The sequence below is a fragment of the Pseudovirgaria hyperparasitica genome (assembly GCF_010093815.1).
Source record: "Pseudovirgaria hyperparasitica strain CBS 121739 unplaced genomic scaffold EJ05scaffold_12, whole genome shotgun sequence".
In the NCBI taxonomy this organism is placed as follows: domain Eukaryota; kingdom Fungi; phylum Ascomycota; class Dothideomycetes; order Acrospermales; family Acrospermaceae; genus Pseudovirgaria; species Pseudovirgaria hyperparasitica.
This window is the reverse complement of record NW_022985560.1, coordinates 74023-100688: the sequence shown is the minus strand read 5'-3', so window position 1 is coordinate 100688 and position 26666 is coordinate 74023. Positions and strand designations below refer to the sequence as shown.

Below are 26666 nucleotides of genomic sequence, written 5' to 3'. Positions count from 1 at the left end.
ACGCTAAGAATTATATAAATTAGCGAAAAGATTTAATAATTAGTATAGAACTATATATCTTTAGTATAGAAACTTCTAGATTAGAGCTATCTTCTCTAATTTTATAGCTCTTTAGTATACGTAAGAAAGGAATCTTAGCCTTTTTACTAGAACCTTTTCTAGGAATTTTAATATTACTAGTATATAGAAAGAAGTCCGAAGTAGTAGAGATTTTAGTACTATTATAGAGATTAATATATATTAGTAAGAATCTATAATAATTTAAGAAAAATAATAATATCTAGTAATCGCGGTAATAATAGCTATAGTAGATTCTAATAAATCCTTATAAATCTTATTAGAATCGTACTTCTAGGCGTAACTCTTCCCTTAGGTATATAGCTTATAGAAAGCCTTCTCTAAGGCGTTACGATTAGTAGTACTACGCTTCTTATTAGTAGAGGTTACTAGAGGCCTAGTAGTAATCTATATTAATATAAGTAAATCTATATAAAGTTCTTTAAACTTACTTAAATACCTATAAGTAATAACGCTTCTTAGTTATATAAGTACTATATATTATAGATTTAGTACTACCGTAAGTAATATACGATAGAAAGTAATAACTATAATAATATATAGCTAGATTATTAGAGCCCGGCCTAGGTTAGAGTAGATTAATAGCTTTTAATATATTAGTAACGTATATAAGATAGGGATTATTTAAAGGCGTCTATTTCTATACTAATTACTTTAGAGCGTTAAGATTTCGGGAAACTATATTATAATTATTACTAATTTATATAGATTATTATAAATTATACTATTACTAGCTAAGGATGGTACGAAAATTAGTAAATTATATAAATTATACTAAATTATAGTAAATCTATATAAATCTATATCTATATAGATCGGGTAATATACCTAATAATCTAAAAAACTCTATAAAGAGTTAAGAAGTTTTTTAAAGAAAGGAATATTTCTAAGAAAAGATTTTAATATAGCTAGGACCTAGGCTTATCTAATTATATTACGTAATACGCTAGGCCTAATTAGATAATCTTACCTATATAAGAAGTTAGAATAGATAAAATCTAGTTTATTAGAAAAACGCTTATATAAATCTTAGATTAGTAAATATTAGTAAATATCTAAGACGAAGTATAGAGAATAACTAAGGTCTTATAAGACTTAGAATAGAGATATAGAGATAGATAATAATCTAGGTTACTAATAGTAGCTTCCTAGAGAGAAGGGATAATTATTAGGACTTAGTCTTAGATAGAACCTAATCTATATATACCTTAGCTAATAGGGTTAGAAGGTAACGTAAAGGGCGGTAAATAGTTACGTACTAGATAGATTGGTATCCCTTTATATATATACTCTTAGATTTCTATTAAAAGAGTTCGGTAGTAATTCGTTCTATAATAGAATACACCCTATTATTCTATCTAACTATACTACTATCTAATAACCCTATTCTTATACTTAATAAGATAATTTAGTCTATCTATGTAAACTAGTAGCTTAGAGTAGATAGTTTTAGAAAGATTATTAAGGCTATATTACTAAAGATAGAGGCCTAGTATAAGTTTAAGAAAGAGTTATATAAGGAGAAGATTTAGTAGTTAATTAATAAGGTTCTTACTACTAATAACTAGCTATTTAAGACTTAAGGATTTACTATAAAGCTCGGAATATCTAGTCGTACTAGGAAATAGTTAATACTTCTAGACTAGAGTCTCTTTAACTAGAATAGGCTACTTACCTTCCTTAATAAGATCTATAGCCTAGTAAGAAAGGATCTACTTAAGGCTATATTTCTTATCTTTAAGAATACTATTATCTATAAGTCTTACTAGCTACTAGAACGTAAGAACACTATAGTATCTAATCCGAAGTCTCCCACGCCATTACTACTTAGTAGACTAGTTTCTACTAGTCTAGTATTATTATCTATAGATCTAAATCTTAAGAGATACTTAAAGTAGCTAGTTAAATTATAGAAGGAGAGAAGATAACATAGCCGTAACCAAGGAGTTATTATTAATAATATTTAGAGTAAGCTCTAGTATAGTAAGTCGACGTGTACTAACTACTAGGGCTAGTACTATAAGATTACCTTATCTAATAGAATACTCTACTATAAGGTAGATAAGACTATCTTAGAGCTATAGGCTAATAATATTATTAACGGCGTTTAAGATATAACTAAAGATAAGCCGTTAGTAGAGTCGTTCTATAAGATTATTACTTAACCATGTCTAAAGAAGTCTCGAATTAGTAGTAGAATAAGTACTCTATTAACCTCCGTTAATAGAGGTACTACCTCTATACTCGAGCGCCTTAAAATAAAGAGATTATAACGTAAAGAGGCTAAGTTAGATTATAATAAGTAGAATATAAGACTTTAAGATAAGTAGATAAGGTAGGCGATAATTAAGCGTAAGGAGACGGCGGTAAGATATTATTAAGATAATAAAGACAAGATTATACACGCTTAATTACTCTATTAGATAGAATTATAGCGTTACGGGTTTAATCCTATAATATCTATATAGATACCTACGTTTCCTTAATCTTAGCCTTATTCTATATCTACTTATAGTTCGAATTATTCGCTAACTTATAAGACTTATTATAAAACACCTTCTTAGACACGAGCCGTGGATATCTCCTTTAGTAGTCTAGTATAACTAGAGCGTTACTAAGCTAATATAGTACTATTAGTACTTGAATAGCGTAAGGAGATAGAGAGTTATAATAAGATAAGGGCTAGGATACGCGAATTAAGGCTATACGTAGATAATAACTACTATATATACTACTATATTAAGGAGATAACTTAGTCTAGAACTACTTATTATAAAGCCGCGAAGATAGTAGATATTCTACTTAGTATCTTACTAGACGCACGTCTATATCTTTATAAGTATAAGAAGTAACTTAAGGTAAGTAAGGCGGTATCCTTGCTCTAGGCGTTTACTATAACTAGTATATCTAATATTTAGATAGGGATGGTATAGCGTTTCTTAGAGTATATTTAGAAGTATATATTTATATATTATAACTATATACTCCTTAAATAGTACCTAAAACAGATATATATATAGAGTATTACTAGCTAGCTAAGTAACTTACTCATCGCCAACTTACTAACGAGTAAGTTACGCGATAAGCTTATAAAAAAGTCTCCTAATCTCCTTAACTTTAGTAACCTCTCTACTATCTCTACCTCGTCTAAACCTATCTAAATTAGCTACTACTCTCTACTAGAGCGTCTTATTAATATAAAACCTATCTACGGTATATTTAAAGAAGTATATAGCCTACTAATTAGCGTAGCTATATATAAATATAATATAGAGAAAGTCCTTAAAAGTTTGAGATTATTAACGTGTCTAGGTATACCATCTATAAATCTACGTCTTTATTACCGCCTATATAAGCTTAATAGGGTTAAAGTTAGATAAGTATAGTAGCGTATACCGTATAATATAGCTAGTACTAAGTATAAGTAGTTTAATCTATTAGTTTGTATAAAGTACGAGATTATCTATAATAATTATTATTATACGCCCGAGGTATTTTACCTTAAGAGTAGGTAGTAGATATATCTATAACTAGGTATAGAACTCTTCTATTAAGAAATAACCTTTCTTTATCTAATAGTAGATAAAACTATTAACTATAATAGTACTATAGACGCTATATATAGGTCCTTAATTAAGAGTACTAAACTTAGTTAGAGTCTATTCTTTTAGTACTCTAGCTCAACGCCTCTATCTAATTTTCTTATTAAATATAACCTTATCTAAGAACACATACGAGTCTACTAGTAGCTCTACTATATTCTTAAGATATAAAGCGTATACTATCTCTAAGCGTATACTACTAATATATTTTAATAGCTTATAATCCTAGCCTCGCTTAGATAACTCTTTAGATAGAAGCTACTTAGATATAGTAAGATTAAACTCTTTATATACCTATCTAGCTATCTTATTAAGGTATAACTAGCCCTTATAAAGTAGTCTCTTAAGTAGTTATTATATTATATAATTACTTAGTTAACGAGGTAGACCACGATATAATAACCTTAGTTTATTCCTCTATCTATACGTGTTAAGGTTAAACCTTATTCTATATACTATATTCTTACTAACTTTAGTAAGAGTAATAATCTTATTAATAGGTATATTATATTATAGAAGGAAGTCGATTCGTCCGTATATAGAAGAGGGATAAATAATACCTTAGGGTATTATATACGCGCGCATTAGTAAGTTAAAAATACTAAATATTATCTATACTAACTCTTATATACTATATTATATAGTTATAGACTCTATACGAGCGTAGTACGGCGATAATGTTGTAAAATGTCAATTACATATAAAAACGCGTGTTGGTGACATAGCGCAGCATTGGGCGCCAAGCTTTCCCATGCAACTATGGATATACGGATAGTGGTGGCGTTTGCGTTCACAAAGCCACGAGGGCGGGGCTGAACTGTCGCGTGAAAACCCTGGGGCTTCGCCGCCACCATTAAATCAGGTTATAACCGGCGGACAAAACCGATGCCGACTTGATCACCTCACAAACACATGTCCATCGTTACATAAGAGAGCAAAAACAACCGAGAAAAAGATGATGCAACATCCGGATTTGTCTGTGTCTTAGGGCTGCTATCTATCTTCCTCCGCCCATCTTATTGTAGTATTAACAACGCCACCCAGACTATAGCCTCGTCCGATGCTCTAGCAAAATTCTTAGACTACAGAACCCGGGAATCCGCGTCCTCCATGAGTGATCTTCCGATGAGCTGTCGGATTTAGCTTCCTACCTGCGCGATGTAACTCTAATTCTGCGCAAATGTCATTCTTTTTCTTTGGCGGCTGGCTAGCACTAGAAAATGGCTAAATTCTGATATCTTTGTCACTAGTACGAAGCTGCCATCGGATACGTTCATGCTCTACTTTGGCATTGTTGGTGTACTTCCCTTCAACTCCAAGACGCTAACATGCCTCGTTGTGTTACTAATGATGCAAAGCCGATATTCAGAGGTTAATGCAGAAGGTCGGCAGTGTGAATAAAAGAGTGTCTAGCAAAGGTACTTTGTTATTTGCGTCACGGAGATGAGCTTTGGCAAGTCTATCAGCCGTGTCGAGCACTGGTGACATGTGATGTGCGATTCATTAGGGATATGGACCACCTACAAAGTACAACGTCACCTTGATCGTATATCGGAAGGACCTCCTTATCAATTCTGTTAGGAACTAGATAAGCTAGCAAGGAGGGAGCAGAACTCGCCCTTGTCGCTTGGAGGTATTTTAGCCAAGGTTTGCCCGGTTGCTGTTAATGTAGCGATTGACTAAACGAAGACTTTAATTTGTGCAGAACCGAAGTAGACTACAGCAATGTACTATGACTGTGAACTGTATAGGTAAAGTAATGCTCGAAGCCTCTGCCGGGGTTGCCTTCGGTATACATGTTAGGACTTACCTAGGCTCATAAGTGTAGAAAGTGTGTACATTGGCCGGTCTTGAATTATAGCGTCGAGGAAGCTCTAAGCCAATCCAGAAAGTAATTAGTGTATCAAAATTCCTGTGCAGCTTGATTTCGTAGTTTGTTATTTGTGGCGCAGATACTTTTCAGCCACTGCCCGTGTGGCACTTTGGTCGGAACCTCGGATTTAAAAAAAAAGGCAAGATAAGGCACAAGAGACAAGAGCTCCGCGAATTTGCAGATCCAAAGTCTACACCGCCAACACATCAGCGATAATTGTGTGTCCTAGCGATATGACCGAAAAACGCAAAAGGCAATCTACTGGACTAGAAAGACCCGCGAAAAAAAGTGCGATCGAGCTTCAAGAACTTGGTCCAATCCTTGGTGGGCTCTTCCTATACTATACATATGCACACTATACTAATGTTCAGCATTCAGCTTCCACACCATGCATTTCGCTACCGCGCGAGGCTCAATTCCAGACGTACCTGAAGGAGGGCAAATTGTCACGCAGTAAAGAGCTTCTTCTCTACTCCTCAAACCATGATGAATTGGACTACATCATGAGAGAAGAGGAAGATGGGCACACTAAGCACTACATCGGCGTATATGATCCTACAACTGACAAGCTACTGAGAGTTATTGAGGTACCACGAAGGTTCTCAGTAAGATGCTCACTCCGTCGCGAAACGCAAGAATCGCAGAGGGAAGGGGATCTTCAAAGACAGCGAGCTGCGCAAGCATCGGTATGCAATTGACAACAGGTGTCTCGCTCCTGGCATTAACGGTGCTACAGAACATGAATGCGCGCAACGCGCTTGGCTTGGAATTTGGGGGAGCGAAGGCAAAGAAGCAAATCAAGAGCCTCACAGAGAATGCTATCACGTCGACAGAGATCGATGGCGTAGCTCCCACAGCCGATGCTGCCACGGCCGCTTTGATTAGCTCTATTGTTCATTCTACTGCCGATATGCCTTCTCAAGAGACTGTGCAAGCTGAGATAGCGGCGTCGAGACCGAGGCCTATCGCAAATCTAGCCACGAAGAATCTACAAGAAGTCTACACAATTGAGAGTCTTATTCCAGCAAGTTCTCTTATCTCGCTGGAAATCAACGACTGGATAGAAGATCCAGACAACATCGAGGGCAGTGCAAGCAGATTTGTGGCAAACCGTGTCATGAAAATCGCAAGGAGTGGAGACACGACAAAAGTTAAAGCCCTGAGATACATCCTGCACCTGCTGCAATTCCACAATTCTCTTCCTCGGAAAAGGCTTCCATACAAATTACCCAAGAGAGAAGAGCTGAAGAAGCTTATGAAAGCGCCAGATTCGATCATCAGCGATATCGTTCGCAAGTTTTCAACGGGGAAGTGAGTTCTTCAATCCTGGTGACCTGTTGCAATCTTTGCTAACCTAGTTCTATAGCCAAATGCCTAGATGGAATGTTGATTATCTAATAACCCACATTTGCGCGTTAGCTCTCATTGTTGATCAGTTCGATGTCGACATTTTTGCGCTTCACAAAGACCTTAGCCGCGAACCGAAAGAAATTTGTGATTACTTTAGAGAGATTGGCTGCAAGATCGCCAATCCCACGGAGACAGAGAGACAACAAATGAGGATAACGAAGGCTGAGGCAAGTGACCATAGAATAGCTAAGCTCAGGATACCCCTAGAATTTCCTACGATCAAAGCTCGTGGTCAAGCAAAGAAGAGATAGATAAACAGGACTGTATCAAGCTTATATATGCAGCCTAATGGACTCTACCCTGTAGTGGCTAGAGCATCTTTCTTCTATAAAATATGAAATGCGAGTTTGCTATCGGAATTGCGCTAGGTGCAGCGCTGTCTCTACAAGCTGAATATATTTCGTAGGAGATTGGTGACCAAAATTGACAGCATTTGGACGGTATGCCGTCGCGCTCGTATCGAGTTTCACCGTCTAAGTCCAACTCGAACCGGGTGCTTGCAACTCGAATACCGGCAATTAGGAGTGACGCATTCCTTCCCATATTCACAGCCTAAAGTTGGATATATCGTGCGATGAGTCAAAAATAGAGTCTGTACCTGGGAGCACGTGTTCTTCCGAAAATCTCCTCATTGTGCCACGTGTAATGGGCGACAAATCCCCGTTTGTAAATATGTAAGTACCTGTTCCATGTTCAGTCACTACTCGGTGGGTCTATTGCATCGATGGTAGGGACAGCATCGGCATAACATCTCTGTTATAAGGCACGGAAACTTTATGGAGCACGAAGCATAGGAGCTGTAGGGGAGACAGTGGAGGGGTTTGCACTTCTGTGGAGTGTGATCAAAGTTGCATTGATTCGAGAGTAGTTTTAGAGATGAGTATTTGCTTTATATGCACTTGGCCGAAAGTAGTTAGATTATGGGCGCTCATGCTGTGGCTAGGTGGCCTTGACTCGACTCGACTTCGACCCTGAAACTTCTTCGCTGCGCAGATCGCAACACAGAGAAACACTCCTCTACCACATCTCACAGCCTTGAAACCACGAAACTCTACTACATTATTACATTAAGGCACTACTCAAAATGGTCAACCCTCAGATGTAAGTTAATTGAACCCGTCCACTACCTGTGTGTACGAGACCTAAGAATAGTATAGCTCCAACCTGGCTATCATCTTGGTGATGATGCAGGTTTCTAAAAAGATCGCCTTCGAAGACCCGAATGTCCTTAATATCGTTCGTGGTGTATACATCTTATCGAACATCATAATTCTTGGGATATACGTCTACGTCCAGATGCAAATAAACAAAAAGAAGGGTAGGTGTACATGGCGCATATGGCAAACTACATCGCTGTGTACGACAATAGCTCATTAAACGTTATTACAGACATGACCGTACTTAAGTATGTCGAGCCTGCGCCGATGGGCTCTGGGGAAGAACCAAAAGCTGTAACGACTACTGTCCACGCCTACGATCTCCAACAAGTTCGCGGCTTGTTTAAGGGTCAGCTCATGGGCGTTGGTATGATGGCTGTCATGCATCTCTACTTCAAATATACGAACCCTCTCCTGATCCAGTCGATCATTCCTCTGAAGGGTGCATTCGAGGGCAACCTGGTCAAGATCCACCTTCTCGGAAAGCCCGCTAGCGGTGACTTGAAGCGCCCTTTCAAGGCTGCGGGTGGCTTCATGGCAAACCTCCAGGGTGGCGAAGTGGCGACAGACAAGAAGAGTATTGAGGCTGCAGAGCGCTCTGGACGTGGTGGCGCGAAGGAAGAATGAACTACAGACAAGTTTGCGAATTGGAAGATGGCGAAGATGTAGGGTGATTAGGGTAATTGGAGCATTTGCCGTATCAGAAGTATCTTTGAGATCTGATTCAATAGACCACTGTCATGAATGTCTCGTTCATACAAGAGCAACATAATTCTTAAGTATGGCCGCTGAAAATATAACACGTGATGTCGTGTTTCGGCCGACGCCACCCGCTGCGTCACTACATATCAACCTCCATCTACTCAAAAGCGCAATGTTGTATCTAGAAACATGTCTGGAGGTCGTTTAACGCCACCGCCAGTGACAACACCAGGAACTCTACCCTCGTCTCTGACACCAGAACGGATTCGGCGTTTGGTGAGTAAACAGCTCGTCTGCCCCAATAAAGCTGACAACCGACTAGGAAGAGTCACGGTTGAGGGCGAAAGCACTGCGTACTCAAGATGACAACAAAAGAGCACAGCCGCGGGATAATCCGAGCTTGTTTGCTACTGGACAAAAGCGACCACATTCCTCCATCATCTCGAATCGTCCCAAAACCCAGCGCGATGCGTCGGATCCCCGTATCACCGTAGACGAGATGTCCCGACCGAGAGATGACAACGTTATACAGGCGGCGAAGAAGTTCGATAAATATGTCGAGTATGACTTTAGCAAGATGACGGATACAAAAGGCGGGTTCTTGACTGCCAACGACGATCCTCGAAATCGAGCGATGAATGTCCCTAACCAAGAAGAAAAGCCAGCACACATGACGCTCGGTGAATGGGAAAGGCATCAGTTATTAAAAAAACTCCGAGCGAGCAAACAGGGCATGTTCGAGCCTGGTATTAGCGTGCTACACAAAGACACGAAGAGGTGCAGGGAGTGCGCAAGCTTGGAAATTGATTGGAAATGGGACGAGGTGTTCGATTGTCAGGTCTGCGGAGCGTGCAAGGACAAATTTCCCGACAAATACAGTTTGTTGACTAAAACTGAAGCGAGAGAGGATTATATCCTGACGAACCGTACGTCTACGTTTGTAGTATTCCACTCTATCTATGACTGATAAATTTCTTCCATTACAGCGGAGCTTCAAGACGAGGACCTTTTACGGCATCTGAAACGACCGAATCCACATAAAGCAACTTGGAACGACATGCAGCTTTACCTCCGATATCAGATTGAAGAATATGCATTCTCGCCTCAGAAATGGGGTTCACCTGAGGCTTTGGATGCAGAATTCCAGAGAAGGGAAACGGACAAGAAGCGGAGAAAGGAAAAGAAATTCAATACCAAACTTGCCGAGCTAAAGAAAAGAACAATGGTAGAGGCCCATAAGCGTAAGATGCTTGGAGGTAGTGGGGACGTAGGATTCGGCGGTAGTCTAAAGGGGTCGAATGATAGACACGAGCATGTATGGGGGGCTCCAATCGAGGATCCAATAACTGGCGAAAGTAAAAAGAAGTGTATTAGTTGTAGTATGGAAGTAGAAGAACTCGAGTTTTAGATATAGTAGAACCATAAATAATATAAAGACTTCTTAATATGAGATATATATTATAGTCTAAGATATTAATCCATTACGAATATTAGATATATAAGTTAAGTATATAGTCTTCTATATAAATAGTAGTTCTTTATTAGTAGTATACTCTACTATTAAAGTAGTAGCTTTAAGATTTAATTCTTTTAGTAAAGATAGTTAGTATAAGTATAGAGTCTACTATTAGTATAACTAAGCTATAAATAATTAATATAAAATAACTAAGTCTATACTATAATAGTCTTATTAATATAGCTATACTAAGTATATATAATATAGATTAATCTAATTATAGTAATAAAATAGTTATATATTATAATATACTATAAGAATTAGTACTTTATATACTAACTACTATATAAAAATATCTAAACTCTAAAGCTACTATTATAAGAGTAGATAATACTACTTATAAAAGTCTAAATAATATATAGAAACTTATATTTTATATATATTCAATACTCTAAGATTTAGTTTAAAAAATTAAATTAACTTTTATCTAAGTATATATATATATATTTTCTAGATCTAGATAGATAGATAAGATTACTAACTTAATTATAGTATATACTATGAAGAATATTTATTCTATAATAGTATAACTCTAGCTTAGCTAGGGCTCTATATTCTCTGTAGTAGGTACTTACCCGCACTACGGTAACCTTGTATACTTTATTCTATCTAGGTATTCTATCTTTTACGCCGATCCTTCATTTAGGAGATCTCTTCTCTAATTCTATAAGAAGTACTACTTACCTCGTTTCGCCATGTGCGTTTACGGCATCTCGATTGCTTACCAGAGTGTATGTAACAAAGCACCTCGGCATCAAATCGAGACTCGGTTGCGCCATAGATGCGATACATCGCCACTGCCAGGCCCACCTTGTTTAGACGCTACGCGAGATGTTACGAAGGATGGCCTTCCTTCGCAGAAAGGCGGACCTTGTTTTGGGTGTCGGGATTCCGGCACGGGATCAGGAGTCTACATTGTTAAATGGGTAAGTTCACTCGTACTCGCGTAGTAGCTTTGTAGCTTATAATACTTAATAGAGAGACGTACAGCTATAAGAGGCTTATATATAAAGGAGATGATTTACTAGAACGACCGACTGAGGATATGGAAGACATAGTTGTAGTACTCATCTTAATGGAGAGGGCCTCTGACTTTAAGATTAGCTTTTGAGACTTCTAAATTTTGAATCACTGCATCCATTGACTCCAGGCCTCCGTGCCAGCACTTTTCTATTACATTGCTTAGTGGAACACCTGCTACATCTGGGAACTGGCATGCTGCGTAGAGCTGCTGAACATGTGCACCGCAATCCGCTAGCGATTCAAACTCGTGATAAGGAGGCTTGCCGGTAATGATCTCATACACCGCACAGCCAAAGGCAAAGATATCCGTGGTGCGGCTGACGTAAGGGTCCGCTCGCCGATAGCTGAACCATTCATAGCATGAATCCGCTGTCCCACCGTCGATACTGCATCCTTCGAAGTCAATGAGCTTAACATTACCATCCCTTGCTAGGATTAGATTGTTACATCCAACATCGCCATGGATTATCGCGTTGTCGTGAAGATACTGATAACCTCGCGCGGCACCTATCAGCCAGTCGACTTTCGTTGTAATTGATAAATCCGTAGCACGACAATCTCGAAGTATATCGCGAATTGCTGTTCCGCGCTCGAGAATAATCGAGCCATCGGCACGGACGAGCAAGAGTTTTGCAATATTTGGATGTAAGCCTAGGCGCTTATAGACGCGGCGCTCGACTTCCCCATCTTCACGAGACTCAAACTCTTTCCATACTCTTTCCGAGTCGATAGCGTAGACAATACCAGTCTTGCCGGCAGCTAGATATTGCAACGAACCTGGAGGAAAGGGTGGGTCGTGTTCCAAGCTGCTACGCCGGGCTGAACTATCGGTCGCACAGAAAAGATACCGGAGTACACCTCTGAGTGCGCCAGCAAAGCGACGGGCCCAACGAAAGCCCATTAAGGTCACTCTATCGAAAGGGACGGAGTAGTAAGGTCTACTTCGTGCTAAACTAAACAAAGGCCGTGGAGGACGAAGAGAGTATCGGCGCTAACGGTAGTAGAAGTGTCGCGTTAAAGGTAGGGCTCGATACATCGAGGAGAAAGAAAGTATTAAAGTTAAGTATGGAAAGTATTGTATGAAGACGTAAAGACTAAGAAGATAATCTAGCGAGTAGGCTGTCGCTCTACGGGCCGAGCTAGGCCCGGATATTCATTGTTTTTCTAGAACCAAGTAATTTAGCATTTATATAGTTATCTTACTATTAAGAGCTATATTTAAATATTATACTCTTATATAGAGCTCTAGTTCTATAATAGAAAAGACTATACTTATATAATTATATAGATTAATTTAATAGTATTTATAAAATATCTTTAGATATAACTAAAAAAGATAATCTTAAGCTTATTCTTATTATAATATATACTTTATTACTAGTATTCTTCTTTCTTACTCTCTTCTCTATTTATAAGTATATAAACTATAAATAAATAGACTTTACTACTAGTAATTTAATTAGAGACTTTTTCTAAAAAAGATTAATTTTAAAAGAGACTCTATAGTAGAAACTTTAACTATAGTTCTAAGATATATATTATAAAAGAAAATAGTATAGTAATATAGCTTTAAATAGACTAGTATACTTAATCTAAACTAGAGAAATAGTAAAATTTAGTAGAGTATTTTAGTTCTCTAATAAAATTATAATAGTAAAGAAAGATTAGATATATATATCTATATATAGTATATTATTATTTAATAGATAAATAAAATCTAAGAATCTATCTATAACTTCTTTAGTATAGCTTTTAGTATATATAATATATATAATATAAAATATTTTCTTATATTCTTAAAACTTATAGTTTTCTTAGTATCTCTAGAACTAGAACTCTAGTAAGTTTCTTTATTATATTTCTATAGAATTATAAAAAGATATAATATTTTATCTAGTATCTACTAGCGCCCTTACTAAAATCATATCTAAAAATTTACCCTTTACTATATATTAAATTAACTATACTCTTAATTAAAAATTTAACTAATAATTCTATAGAGAATAAAATACTATATAATTCTATATACTTTTTACTATCTATAGCCGTGTTATTATAGATAAGTAGAGTTTATAAGTCTCTAGTATTATGTTTAGTAGTAGATTTAAAAATTTAACTTTACCATGGATTTTCTAGCGTGCCTTAGTACCTTAAATTCAAGACTATAAGTAGTCTACTAGCCGTAGACTACCCTAGTCTATATCTATATCTATATAGTCTCTTACTTTCTATATAATAAAATTAATAAAAAAGAGTTAATAATAAATTAATTAATTATTTTAAGAAAAACTCTATAAAGTAGATAACTACTAAAGTACTAAGATATATAGTAGAGAAAAAAAGAAAATAAATATACTTTCTATTATCTATCTCTTAAAGATTATTTAGTCTTTTAAAGAGCTTAATAAATATTCTTAATAAATATTCTTAAGATATAATTAAAAGTATATATAAGATTCTAGTATCTTCTAGAGTCTTAAATCTAGAGATATTAAGAAAAATTTACGTTTTAAGAATATATAAGAAAAGTATTATATTATATATATAATATATAGTAATAGTCGCGCTAAAATAGTTATATATAGATAGAAATAACGCTAATAATATATTAATCTTTAAAGTATTTAGAGATACTATAAATGTTAGACACGTAGTCTACTAGTTAATTACATATGTATATAGTAGTTATATATAAGTAGTATACTCTACCCTTAAAGTAGTAGCTTTAAGATTTGGTTCTTTTAGTATAGTTAGTTAGTATATAGAGCCTAACTTCTTATATAATCTTAAAGCTACTATAGAGTTATAGGTTTAACTCTTAGTCTAGTTAACTATTATTAAAGTTTATATAATTCCGTTTAGCTTACTATATTATATATTCTATATATAATAGATAATATAGTAGTAACATTACTATAGTAAGTTAGTATATCTAGTACTAGAGGTGGCATTACGAGTATCTAATTAGGTATATATATAACTCGTTTATACTAGGCCTATTATAGCTAGTTTAGTTTATCTTTTATAAGATAATATATCTATAATATATAAGGATACACGCCTTTAAAAAGGGGAGATATTATTAGACATGTGACCTACTAGTTAATTATATATATATATAGTAGTTATATATAAGTAGTATACTCTACCCTTAAAGTAGTAGCTTTAAGATTCGGTCCTTTTAGTATAGTTAGTTAGTATATAGAGTCTACCTTCTTATAATAAAGTTAAGTAACTATAAAGTTTACTAACCTTACTATAAGAGAACTAAAGATTGTTATATAGATACTTTTATTAAAATATAGATATAGTATAGAGGTTCTTTATAGTAAGCGCGAATTATAGTAGTAATATTTAACAATACTAAACTTAATTAAGTATAAAGTTATAATTAAGTTAAAGAAATAGATAGATAGTATACATAGAAAGATTTATTAGATCTTAGAGTTCTTAAGTATAATTCTATGGCTTTCATACTATCTAGTAAAACATATTTAAGTTGTTAGTAGTAAAATTAAACTTACTTAAGGGTTTTAAGACTCTAGTCTATTATTATCTAGATTACTATATTCTAATTATTAATTGGTAGATATTCTAATCTCTTCTTTACTTTATTAATGTTCTATATATATCTATAGTTAAGGTAATTAATATTTTACCTTCTTATTATAGGCGTTTTAGTATTTATTATAAATAGAGTATAAATCTATTTAGTTACTAATACTATGAATTATATAGCCGTAAATAGAATAATTCTAATCTCTTCTAGTATAATAGAATATCTAGCTATAGTATAGTAACGTCTTATAAAAGTAAATATAGATAATAGACTCTTATTACTTATAAAGTATACCTCTCTATTAGATTTCACTTTATAATCTAGAATCGAACCGGAAGCTACACGTATTAAAGCTTAAGTAGTAAGTACATATACTTTAGTAGCTTTATATATCGCTAAGAACTTAAAGACCTTCTTATTAGGACTAACTTATATTTTATACTTACCCTTTCTTATACTTGCTATTAGTAATGAAAGTATACTATTAAAGTTCTATTTACTATATAAGTAGAGTAACCGAAGTATAGCTATATATAGATTAGAGTTATTGGCCTATATTACAAGGTTTTTAGCTATGGCTTTTATCTTCCTATAGTATATAGTATAATTATCTATGTAAGAATAGAGTTATTAGATAGTAGTATAGTTAGATAGAATAATAGAGTATATTCTCTTATAGAACGAATTACTACTAAACCCTTTTAGTAGAAATCTAAGAGTATATATATAAAGGGACGCCGATCTATCTAGTATATAACTATTTACTACCCTTTATACTATTATAGGAATATAACATATACATAGACGTAAGAGTATTTATAGAATATAGTAAGTTTAATAAGGGAGGAAGCCGAAGTCTACTCGGCTTCCTTAAGATAAGAGATAGAGTATACTATTAAAAAGAGGCTTACTTAGCTTTATTAAGTAAGGAGAGAGTAGTAGCGTAGGCGTAGTACGCTAGTATTAAGTATACCTAGGGTCTACCCTTAATATTACTCCCTCTCTCTACTTATTTATTACTAGAGTCTACTCTAGCTATAGACTACTTATAAGTAAGTATTATCTAGCTTATTTCCGCTAGCTTTCTAGAAAACCCTTAATAAAGCTACTCTTCTATATCTAGTTATTATAGTAGTAATTACTATTAGCTTATAGTAATACTTATTATTATATATAATACCCTCTAATATAGGCCTTAGCGACTAGACTTAATATCTACTATTAGATTATAGCGTGTATATCTTCTATTAAAAGGATCTATCTATTAAATCTATTATAGGTTATTTATAGAAGATAGTTTAATTTCTATATTAGTAGCTCCTTTTATATCTATATCCCTCTAGTACTAGATAGATAGCTATCTATCTAAGAATAGCTTTCTAACGTAGTAGTATCTATTATTACTCTAGTAGTAATAATTATTATTATAGAACGGTAGTAGCCTCTATTACTACCGTGTATAGTACTCTCTATAAGCTAGACTACTTAGATTTAATATATATATATTTACGTAGTAAGTCTAGCGAAATTCTACTAGACTTACCATCTATACGTCTACTTTAATTTAGCTCTATACCTTCTTAGACCTTAGCCCTATATCTTCTTAGACCTTAGATCTATTATTAAGTATATAGAAGAAAGAGTTTAGTTCTTTAATTAAGAACTATTTTTATATTAATCTATTTCTTACCGGGTACTTCTTAGTTAATAGAGTACCTATTATTATATATACCGGGACTATTTACTTATCTATTAAGAGTATATAAATAAGGGTTATTTATATGTTTTCGGAGTTATATATAAATAGATATTTATATATTATAGATGTTCTATTTATAATATTCTATTTATAAAGGTCTATTTATAATTTTAAGAGTCCTAAGTATAAAGGTATAGTTTTCCTTTTATTTTTCTAGACCTTAATAATCTTATCCTTCTCTATTATAAGATTAGATTCTCTCTTCTTATCTAGTTAGAGTCTACTTACTAATACTTAGGTTCTATAGATAAATAATATTATCTATTACTAGGGCTACGCCCTAGCTAGCAAAGACTATACTAACTAAGTAGTAAGTATTAGACTCTATATTATTTATATTAATTAGTGCGAGTTTATATAGATCTATATAGATCTTTATACTTCCTTTACATCTCTAAGAGGCTAACTTGGTCCATTCGGGGTAATACAGCGAGATACACACCTTAATCGATAGAGCACACCGAGTATACCAACTACTACTATACACACGTACGTGCAGCGTCGAAACCAAGACGTTATCGCCGTGTAAAGATATATATATACCCTCTTAAAATCCTCACGGAGATAGAGGCACGGACCACGCTACTAGAACGCCGATACGCCGACCCCCTTTTATTAGTTAAGGGTAGCCCTTAACTAATAAATATGGCGGCCTTAGGCACCGATATACCCCGGTATATACTAGATATACCCCCACCGGTACGATAGAAAAGGCTATATAGCGATATTACTGAGGGTAACTATATACCTATCTAAAACGTAGAATATACCTAAAGGCGTACGCCGCCATAGATAGACGGAATAAAGGGGACCCCGAGAGGGGAAACCCTCCTAGATCGTATTAACTACTAGGTAGTACGTATAGAGAAGGAAGCCGGAGAGGGCTAGAAGACCCTCCTATATATATTCTAGGACCTTATCTAGAACCTAAAGGGAATTATAGAGGAGGAGAAGAAGATATAACTAGGAGGACCGGAGGGTAGGCTTAACTAAATAGAGGCTAGCCTACGTAGAATCTAGGAGGAACTTACTTAAGGTAAGCGCCCTAGTATATAGATATAAATAGTAGTAATACTAGAGGCTATACTACGGGCCCCCCGGACCGGCGACGTGGCGTATAGTATACGCGTCGTAATCTAGGATAAGGATACCCTAGCATAGGTCTAGTAAGCATCCCTAAAGGATATAGTAAGTAAGATTAACGAATAAAAGGGAATATAGTTAAACGTTATCGCCGCTAAACTCATGCTAGGAGGAGTAGTACTTACCACGATAATGAATATTATATAGTAGACTATCTTACGCGATCCGAACGCGATTAGTAGTATCTTTCTAGGCGCCTCTATTAGGGCGGCTATATACCCGATATAGGTATACTCTATACCCGTAAGCGGATAGGTTATTAGAGAAGAGAATATTACGCGGATAGAATAGTTAAACGAGCGAAAATACCCAGGGATTAAGATTATAAGAGCATAGTAGAAGAATATATAAGGGATTAAAACTAGATCGAAGACATACTCTACTATAATAGTAGAGCTTAAGGACCCCGCCCTCGCGCATTAAATTATATAAGAGGGATTTCTAGCGGAAGGGGAGCTTCTTATAGCGGAACCATGGGATAGAGCATAGGCGATAACATAGTGCTTCAACTATTAGGGATACGGGTATACGGCACAGCGGTACTCCTAAAAGACTAGGTATAGATAGTATTAATAAGAATATAGTATCTAGAAGTGCCCCTACGGGACACGAGGAGAGGGCTAGAGGGATAGGGACACGGCGAAGTACTCTAACTACGACGGTAAGTACCCGTCGTAGTCGGCTACGTACACGAAACGTAAATAGGTTACCAAATATATCTACTTAATCCGGATAAAGGGAGTAAGGTAGCTATAAACGATGCGACCTACTACCGTTCCTCTCTTTACTATAATACTACTACTATAGACTACCTCCTTATAAGGAAGCGGTTAGGAATAGTAAACCGTCCCGAGAAAGCTAATAATAGGATAGCCCCGAGAAATTACTAAGGCCGCCGCCGTATAAGGATAGTCGCGTCTTAGAGAAACGAATATATAGGCCTATACATTCCCTAGCACCTAATAAGAGACCAAGATATACTCCTAATTATATAGGTAAACATATAGTATAAACGTAAGAACTAGGTAATACTCCTTAAGGAGACCGGAGCTATAATACTCCCTATATAGGAGCTATATAAATACTACCAGACGAATAAACCAACAACACACCTAGGATATTATATAATATACCCCCTAGGACCGGAGAGGAGAGTCCTCTTCTATATCTATAAGTCTATTCTACTCTTATTATGGTCGTATACTAAACGGGATAACCTCCGGATAATACTACACCTCTAGACGAATATCGGACCCCTCTATATATATAATATATATAATTAGAACCAATCGCTTTAGGCGGATAACATGCTTAAGGGTACTACCGAGCTAGAATAACACATCCTTCTAGGAGACTTTAACCTCTATCATAGCTAGTAGAGTAGACTAACTATTACCCGCGAAGAGCTTCGAGCTAGAGAACTACGTACCTAATGCCACGGCTTCCTATACCTTCTTATACTAGTAGGATAGATTATCTAGCGAAAACATAAATAAGATAAGAGCGGATCCATACTCGACCTTACCCTAGCCACTAGATACATTTATAATAGGACTTAATACTACCGCCTAAGCCTTATATAGATAGACTCCGACCATAAATATATGGAGACCGTAATAGACGTATCTACCCCTTAAGACTAACGAGGGCGATAGCTATAGAAGGATACTAACTAGGAAAAGTACCTAAAGGACCTGGAATTAACGATCCTAGACCCGTCTATAGTCGATGTATCTAATGGCCCGGCCATTAACCAGGCCGTGAATACACTCCTATAGGCGTACTAGGGAGTAAGAGATAAATACGTGCTATACTAAATATATAGACCCCTAGACCTAAAAAGCATACCTTAAGTGCGAGAGTATAGGCGAGAAGTCCGGAGATTATATACACCCGTATACTATAACTATATACCTAAAGCGTAGGATAAATAGAGAGAGGCGAGAAGATAACGAGATAAGGTCCTCCGTAACGAGCGACGTAAATAGTAGTATATAGTCACGGATAGATATACACGTAATACTACTAGACTATGGTATATAGTAAAATGGGCTAAAAGCACCGCCTCCCCGACACCTATACCACTTATACCCCCTCTTATATATTAAGAAAAGACGTACTCTACGAGCCTCGAGAAAATAGAGATCCTATAAGAGATTATATTCCCTCTCCTAGAACCCGTAGACCTATTAGATATTAACGGTACGGAATACCCGGAAGCCGTAAGTATCTCTAGGGAAATCATAGACGACGATATACTCGGCGCTATTAAGACACTCCCGAACGATAAAGCGCCTAGGCTAGATAGAATTCCGAATCGATGCCTTAAGAGAACCATATAGGCGACCTTACTAATTATAGGCCATATATTCCAAGTGTACGCCCGTATAGGATACCACCTATAGAGCTTCCGAACCGTATACACGGTTATACTTCTAAAACTAGAGAAGAGCCTAAACACGCTAAAGGGATGGAGGCCGATCGCCCTCCTCTCCTACCTTAGTAAGGTACTAGAAGCCACGATTACTAAGAAGATAAGTATAGTAGTATAGATATACGGCCTTCTCCTAGTAAACCAGAAGGCGAAGGTAGGAAGCTCCCTAATTATGGCTATTTAATATATCCTTGAGGTTATCTAGACTATATAGAAATAAGGACGAGTCGTTACGCTACTCTCCCTAGATATAGTAGGGGCGTTTAATAAGGTAAACTATATAAGACTTATCTATAACCTCCGGATAAGGCGAATACCTAAGTGGATTATACGATTTATATAGTCCTTCCTCGCGTAAAGGACTACTTAAATATATATCCCTAGATACCGAAGCGAATATAAGGAGACGGTATACGGTATCCCGTAAGGGAGTACCATCTCCCTAATCCTCTTCCTCTTCTTTATAGTAGACCTCCTTTAGGGAATAGAATATATAGAGGTAGTCGGATACGCGGACGATATATACCTCCTCGCGGTTAATAGTAGTACTAGTAGAACATGTACACGACTCGAATAAGACTACGAGAAATGCGTCTAGTAGGTAAAGCGCTATGGAGTAAAATTCGCACCTAAAAAATACTAGCTTATATACTTTATTAACCGCTATAGAGGATAGGCTACTAGGGAGGGGGCACGTCGCCCCTAAATCGACGCCTTTATAGAACTACTAGTATAGAGTATACGAGCACTCGGCGTCATGATTAATAATAAGCTAAAATAGGGACTATAGGTGGTACACGCCGTCTCTAGAGCCCTCTAGATAGAAACTACTATACGCTGGATTACGGTATCCACGTAGGGAATAGCCCGGGATAAGGCGAGATAGCTATACATCTCCCTAGTACGCCTAGCCTTTATATATAGACACGAGTGCTAGTACACGGCCCTTATATAAGCTTAGCGGGTAAAGCTTAAGTCTATATAAAACCGTATACTCCGCCTTATCTCTAGCGTATATAAAGCTACTAACACGACGCTCCTCCAACGCGAGATAAACGTAATAAGTATATAGGACTTCTACTAGATATAGAGACTTATATACTTTACTAAATAATAAGTATAAGAACGTGGAGGAGATAGGGTATATACCTTCGCCGTACTACGTATATATATCCGCGCGTATTAGTAGGCCCTCCCTACTATAGAATAAACTCGAGTATAATATAAATACTATATAGAGGCGGACTTAAGCTAGACCGCGTAGGAGGTTCGAAATAACCTAGATACTATCCCGAGCTAATAGAGCCCTAAGGAGCTTAGCCGCGTTATATGGTTATAGATCTAGAATAAATAGAGGGAGGTACTTAAAGCCTAGTAGGCCTTCTAATAGGATAGATATCTAGAATAGATCCGAGGGCCTTAGAAGGAACTAAGTAAATAGATATATAAAGGGCTAACGAAGGCCTAAGTATCTATACTCCTCTAAGCCCGAATAGGCGCTATAGATCTTCTATATTACCTCTACTAGAGAGGTATCCTAGATATATCTCCCTAGTGCGAGGACTACGGCCGGAGAGGTATAATACGCCACTACCTCGCGACGTACTCTAGCCTCTATACCCTAAGATAAGCCCTCGTCCGTATAACGAGGACCTCTAATATCACGTAATAGCTTAATAAGTACTCTAAGGACGTCGCCCGATAGATACTTATATACCTTCCTCTCCCCTAGTTCTAGTAGACCCGCGTATATATACCGGAAGAAGCCCGATATATACTAGAAGAACCCCGGTATACGTCGGAAGAACCCCGGGAGAACCGCGATTATTAGTTAAGGGCAGCCCTTAACTAATAATCTCCGCACCTACACGTGCTACCTAAGGGTAAACTATTATAATATAGGCTATAGGCCTATAGGTAGCCCCTAGGGCTATATATATATAAAGAACGAGAGGATAGATAGAGTGTAGTTATAGATATAAGGGAGTTTTTCCTATTCGTAGGTTTCTTCTTATATAGTAGCTTAGACTAGAGAAGGCATGCGCCTATAGAGTGGTACTCTACCTAGTTTACTAATATTATTATTATTATTATTATATTATTTATATTAAGCTCCGCTAATTTACTTAGTTAAACTAAAGTTACTTCTATACTTATTATACTCTAAGAAGGGCGAATTACTAGAATCTATAAGCTAACTTAGGAACCCTTATTATAATAACTACTAACTAAGTATTTTAGGCTAGAGATTACTTATATTACTTATATAGTATAGACTTAGTTAACTAATACTAGGGCGTGAGTTCTTTTCTCTTCTAGTTCTATATTTTAACGCCTAGCTAACGGTTAGTTTAGGCTAGATATCTATAAGAACCTTACCTAGGTTCTAAAAGCTATAAAGGCTTTATAGCCTTTATAAGTAGCTAGTCTACTTCCTATATAAGACTATTTAGACTCTTTAGATAAATAATTACTAACTATACTTTTAGTACCGTCGCCTTCTAGATAACTACTTAGATAACTAATATAGTAGTCTAGTAGGGTTAAACGTAAGTTTAATTCTAGACTCTAGTTAAATTCTCTTACTAACCTTCTATTATAGTATAGGCGGTATTCCTCTAGTATTAGTATTAGAGCGCTATTAGACTAACCTATAGATCTATTAGAATATACTAGCCTCTAGGCCTTTTTCTTTAGTATTTAGTTCTCTCTCTCTTTTTTTTATTCTTTTCTTTCTATAGAATAAATTTCTTTTCTATTCTCTCTTAAGACTATATAGTCTTCCTCTTCTTTATCTATATATTCTATAGATTATTAGATAGATATCTTCTTTTTCTTTATAGTCTACTACTCTAGTAGACTATTATTTATCTTAGCGGGTCTAAACTTCTATATAAACTTATCTAATATAGTAGTATCTATTAGATTTACTAAGGGTTTCTATATTAGATTATAGTATCCGGTCTATTTTACTAGGACTTCTCTTCTCTATTCTCGCCCTTTATTTCTAGTATATAGTATCTCTTTAACTTACTACTCTTTATATATCTTAATAAGTATAGAGTCTAGTTATTTATTATTAGTCTTCTATCTAGGTAGAGGGTCTTTGCTAGCTAGTCTAAGTAGATCTATATAGAATACTAGATAGATATTACTAGGAAGCCCTCTTAGTCTAATAGATACTAGTAATAGAACTTTATCTATAGTATATTTCGCGTACTTTAAGTCTAGGTTCTTCTTTAGTTAACTTATTATATAGTTTCTTAAATTAAGCTATACTTTATCTTCTATATAGTATACTAGTACTAGAGTTTACTTTCTATTTATAGACTCCTCTTACTTTTAGATAGTCTCTACTATATTTACTTAATATAACTTAGTAATATTCTTTATCTTTTTTATAAAGATTTCTACTCTTTATTTAGTAGAGAGTAAGAAACTAGAGTTAGTTTCTATCTATAGAGACACGGAGGATAGTAGATTATATCTATAGATAGTAAAGAATAGGCTTATTTCTAGCCCTACTTAGTAGCGCGCGTTTAGTACTAGTTATATAGTTAGAAGCTAGGTTTTCTAATTAAACTATTTCTAATTAATAAAGTTTCGTAAGTAGCTCTATACCTTCTAGTTTATTCTCTCTAGATCTCTATCTATTTAAGAATAGTATATAGAGCTTAGTCTTTAGATTACTCTAGTAAGACTATAAAAGGTCTTCTAGAAATAGCTAGTCTAGTTTATTTCTTAATCGCTTATTATTACTAAGGGTATACTATAGTATCTTATCTAGTAATCTATAAACGCCTTAGTATATTTCTCTATCTTTATAGTAGATATTACTTATAATACTATAGTCTTACTTAGGCGGTCTTTAATAATCTATAAGTAGTAGTTCCCTTCTAAGCCGGGTAGATTAGTAATAAAGTCTATTAAGATCTTCTAGAAGAAATAATTAGAGACTAGAAGAGGCTTTAGAAGTCTATATTTTTATTTCCACTATATCTTATTCCGCCTATAGTAATTATAATTTTATAGAAACTATCTTATATATCTTATCTATAGCGGCTAGTAGAAGCTTTATACTAGTATAGAAGCGGTAGAATCTTAGTCTAGATAGCCGTAGAGTAGTAAGTTATATATAAACTAGATAAGCTTAGTCTAAAGAACGTCCCCTTCTAAATTACTATACTCTAGTACTTTATACTTAGTTTCCGTAGTTACCTTCGCGCCTAGTATCTATAATTTTCTATAGTAGTTAAGGTAGCCCTCTAAGCTAATACTATAATCTACTACTTAGACTTTTAGCTTTATCTTACTTAGAAATAACTATACTTCTTCTATTACTATACGGAGTATAGTTTAGTATATTAAGTTCTTTTCTACTATTATAGTCTATAGATTATTTAGAGAGTAGTTCTAGAAAGATTCTAGGGAAGCCGGCTCTTTATAGATAGACTTAGTCCCTAGTAATATATTCTTAAATAGTAAGTTAATAGTATAGACTACTAATAGTCTTACCTTAGAGACCGGCTAATCTTTTATATTCTTAGGGTCTAGAAACCTACGGAACCTAGACTCTTTATTATCTACTCTAAGTATATCTTATTTCTATCTTAATAGAGTATTAGAGATAACTACTTTAGATTCTAGTTAGTAAACTAGAGAGAACTAGTACTTAGATAATATTTCGTACTACTATATTTAGTATTCTAATAGATAATACTTTATTATAAAGTATTTAAGATTCTTATAGTCTATCTATATAGTAAAGAGACTATATACTTTTAACTTAGGGTTCTAGAACTTTAAGTAGAAGATTATAGTAAGTATCTTCTTATTATAGATATTATAGTTAATCTCTACTTTATTTAGCTTCTATAAGAAAAATCTAATAGGTCTAAGAGTTCCTTTATTTTTCTAAAGTAGTACTTCTCTAAGCGTGAACCCGCTATAGTCTATTTTAAGAAATATCTTCTAATAAGGGTTCTAGTATACTATAACTAGAGTCTCTAAGAACTTCTCCTTTAGAGCCCGGAATAACTCTTCCTTATTCTTTCTCTAGAAGAATAGAGTATTCTTACTAGTAAGCGCTATAAGAGGCCTAGCTAGCTTAGAATAGTTTATAATAAATATCTAGTAGTAGTTATAGAACCTAAGGAACCGTTATACTTCCTTCTAGGTATTTAGCTTCTACTAGTTCTTTACTACTTCTAGCTTCTCTAGATTAGGGCCTATACCTTTTCTATTAGTATATATAATAAATCTAAGGTACTTAATCTTTTTATAAGCGAACTTACTTTTCCTAGGGTCTAGGTCGAGGTCTCCGTCCTAGAGCTTCTAAAGAATAATATATACTTTACTAAAGTAGTCTTCCTTTAATCTATTTAAGTAGATAATTATATTATCTATATAGACTAAAGTAAAGTTATCTAGCTATTCTTATAGTAAGGAGTTAATATACTATTAGAAGGTTACTAGAGCCTCTAATAACCTAAATAGATATACTATCTATTTAAACGACTCTAGCCGAGTTCTAAACGCCGTTTTATATTTATAACTAGAGGCTATATAGATCTAGTAGAAGGCGGTAATAATATCTACCTTAGTTTACTATTTAGCGTCTATTAGATTTTAAAGAGTCTCTAGTATTAGTAGTAAGGGGTACTAGTTAGGCTTAGTAATAGCGTTTAAGGCGTAGTAGTTATAATAGAACTAGAGTCCTTCGCTAGGCTTTCTTATAAATAATATAGAGACTATGGCTTCTAATATAGTATACTAAATTAGCCCTTTTACTAGAAGGTCTCTTAGAAGTTTTACTAGTATAAGGAGCTTATCCTTTACTATACTAAATAGCTACCTCTATAGTAAGTCTATTAGTATTCTATATACTTTCTTATATATCTTAATTTTATAATTAATATCTAGTTAGTACGGCGTGAGTTTATCTACTTCTCTTTTAGAAAATAGTAGAGCTATAGCCTAGAGTTACGGGGGTAGTATCTTCTATATCTGTTCTAGTAATAGCTCTTTCTTCTCCTCTAGCGCCTTATAGATATTCTCTATAGATACCGTGTTTACTATAAGGGCCCCTTTAGAGTTCTTATATTCTTTTATAGGGTCTATCTACTCTTTAATAGTCCCTAGCTTATAGTAGTTAAGACCTTTATCTATCTATTACTTTACTTAGCTATAGTAGTACTATTACTTATTAGACGCGGTCTATATCTTATTATATACTTTCTAAGGGTTTCTAAGAATAAGCGGGAAGGCTAAGTTAGATACTATATAAGTATAGATATCTTATCTATAATTATCTATCTCTATATAAAACGCGATAACTCTATAAATTTTAGAGTTATTTATAGCATCTATTACTCCTTTAATTATATACTTTCTATAATTTATATAGAGAA

The 26666-nt window shown here is 35.0% G+C and overlaps 4 protein-coding genes across 4 annotated transcripts; 3 read left to right on the top strand and 1 right to left on the bottom strand.

Moving 5' to 3' along the window:
- Nucleotides 1-5673: 5673 nt before the first annotated feature.
- EJ05DRAFT_467210 (RNA polymerase I associated factor, A49-like protein) lies at nucleotides 5674-7536 on the top strand. The gene is made up of 4 exons (XM_033742834.1): nucleotides 5674-5877; nucleotides 5932-6239; nucleotides 6290-6864; nucleotides 6920-7536. Exons 1-4 carry the CDS (start codon nucleotides 5787-5789, stop codon nucleotides 7212-7214), a joined length of 1269 nt encoding a protein of 422 aa, XP_033598265.1. The 5' UTR covers nucleotides 5674-5786; the 3' UTR covers nucleotides 7215-7536.
- Nucleotides 7537-7934: 398 nt separating this feature from the next.
- On the top strand, nucleotides 7935-8819 carry EJ05DRAFT_477881 (inorganic phosphate transporter-like protein pho88). Its single transcript, XM_033744332.1, has 3 exons — nucleotides 7935-8064; nucleotides 8121-8281; nucleotides 8353-8819. Exons 1-3 carry the CDS (start codon nucleotides 8048-8050, stop codon nucleotides 8745-8747), a joined length of 573 nt encoding a protein of 190 aa, XP_033598264.1. The 5' UTR covers nucleotides 7935-8047; the 3' UTR covers nucleotides 8748-8819.
- A 153-nt stretch (nucleotides 8820-8972) lies between these two features.
- Nucleotides 8973-10269, top strand: EJ05DRAFT_477880 (DNA repair protein). The gene is made up of 3 exons (XM_033744331.1): nucleotides 8973-9098; nucleotides 9145-9748; nucleotides 9809-10269. The coding sequence occupies exons 1-3, from the start codon at nucleotides 9012-9014 to the stop codon at nucleotides 10228-10230; spliced, it is 1113 nt and encodes a 370-aa protein (XP_033598263.1). The 5' UTR covers nucleotides 8973-9011; the 3' UTR covers nucleotides 10231-10269.
- A 1046-nt stretch (nucleotides 10270-11315) lies between these two features.
- Nucleotides 11316-12512, bottom strand: EJ05DRAFT_477879 (kinase-like protein). Its single transcript, XM_033744330.1, has one exon. It carries the CDS (start codon nucleotides 12260-12262, stop codon nucleotides 11411-11413), a length of 852 nt encoding a protein of 283 aa, XP_033598262.1. The 5' UTR covers nucleotides 12263-12512; the 3' UTR covers nucleotides 11316-11410.
- Nucleotides 12513-26666: the final 14154 nt, after the last annotated feature.

Excerpts from the sequence above, each read along its gene's own strand:
- EJ05DRAFT_467210 (XM_033742834.1), top strand. The coding sequence starts at position 5,787 with ATGACCGAAAAACGCAAAAGGCAATCTACTGGACTAGAAAGACCCGCG. Across the intron at positions 6,240-6,289 it reads AGCGAGCTGCGCAAGCATCG|AACATGAATGCGCGCAACGC; the intron begins GTATGCAATTGA and ends ACGGTGCTACAG. Across the intron at positions 6,865-6,919 it reads CGCAAGTTTTCAACGGGGAA|CCAAATGCCTAGATGGAATG; the intron begins GTGAGTTCTTCA and ends CTAGTTCTATAG.
- EJ05DRAFT_477881 (XM_033744332.1), top strand. Across the intron at positions 8,282-8,352 it reads GCAAATAAACAAAAAGAAGG|ACATGACCGTACTTAAGTAT; the intron begins GTAGGTGTACAT and ends ACGTTATTACAG.
- EJ05DRAFT_477880 (XM_033744331.1), top strand. The coding sequence starts at position 9,012 with ATGTCTGGAGGTCGTTTAACGCCACCGCCAGTGACAACACCAGGAACT. Across the intron at positions 9,099-9,144 it reads CAGAACGGATTCGGCGTTTG|GAAGAGTCACGGTTGAGGGC; the intron begins GTGAGTAAACAG and ends ACAACCGACTAG. Across the intron at positions 9,749-9,808 it reads GGATTATATCCTGACGAACC|CGGAGCTTCAAGACGAGGAC; the intron begins GTACGTCTACGT and ends CTTCCATTACAG.
- EJ05DRAFT_477879 (XM_033744330.1), bottom strand. The coding sequence starts at position 12,262 with ATGGGCTTTCGTTGGGCCCGTCGCTTTGCTGGCGCACTCAGAGGTGTA.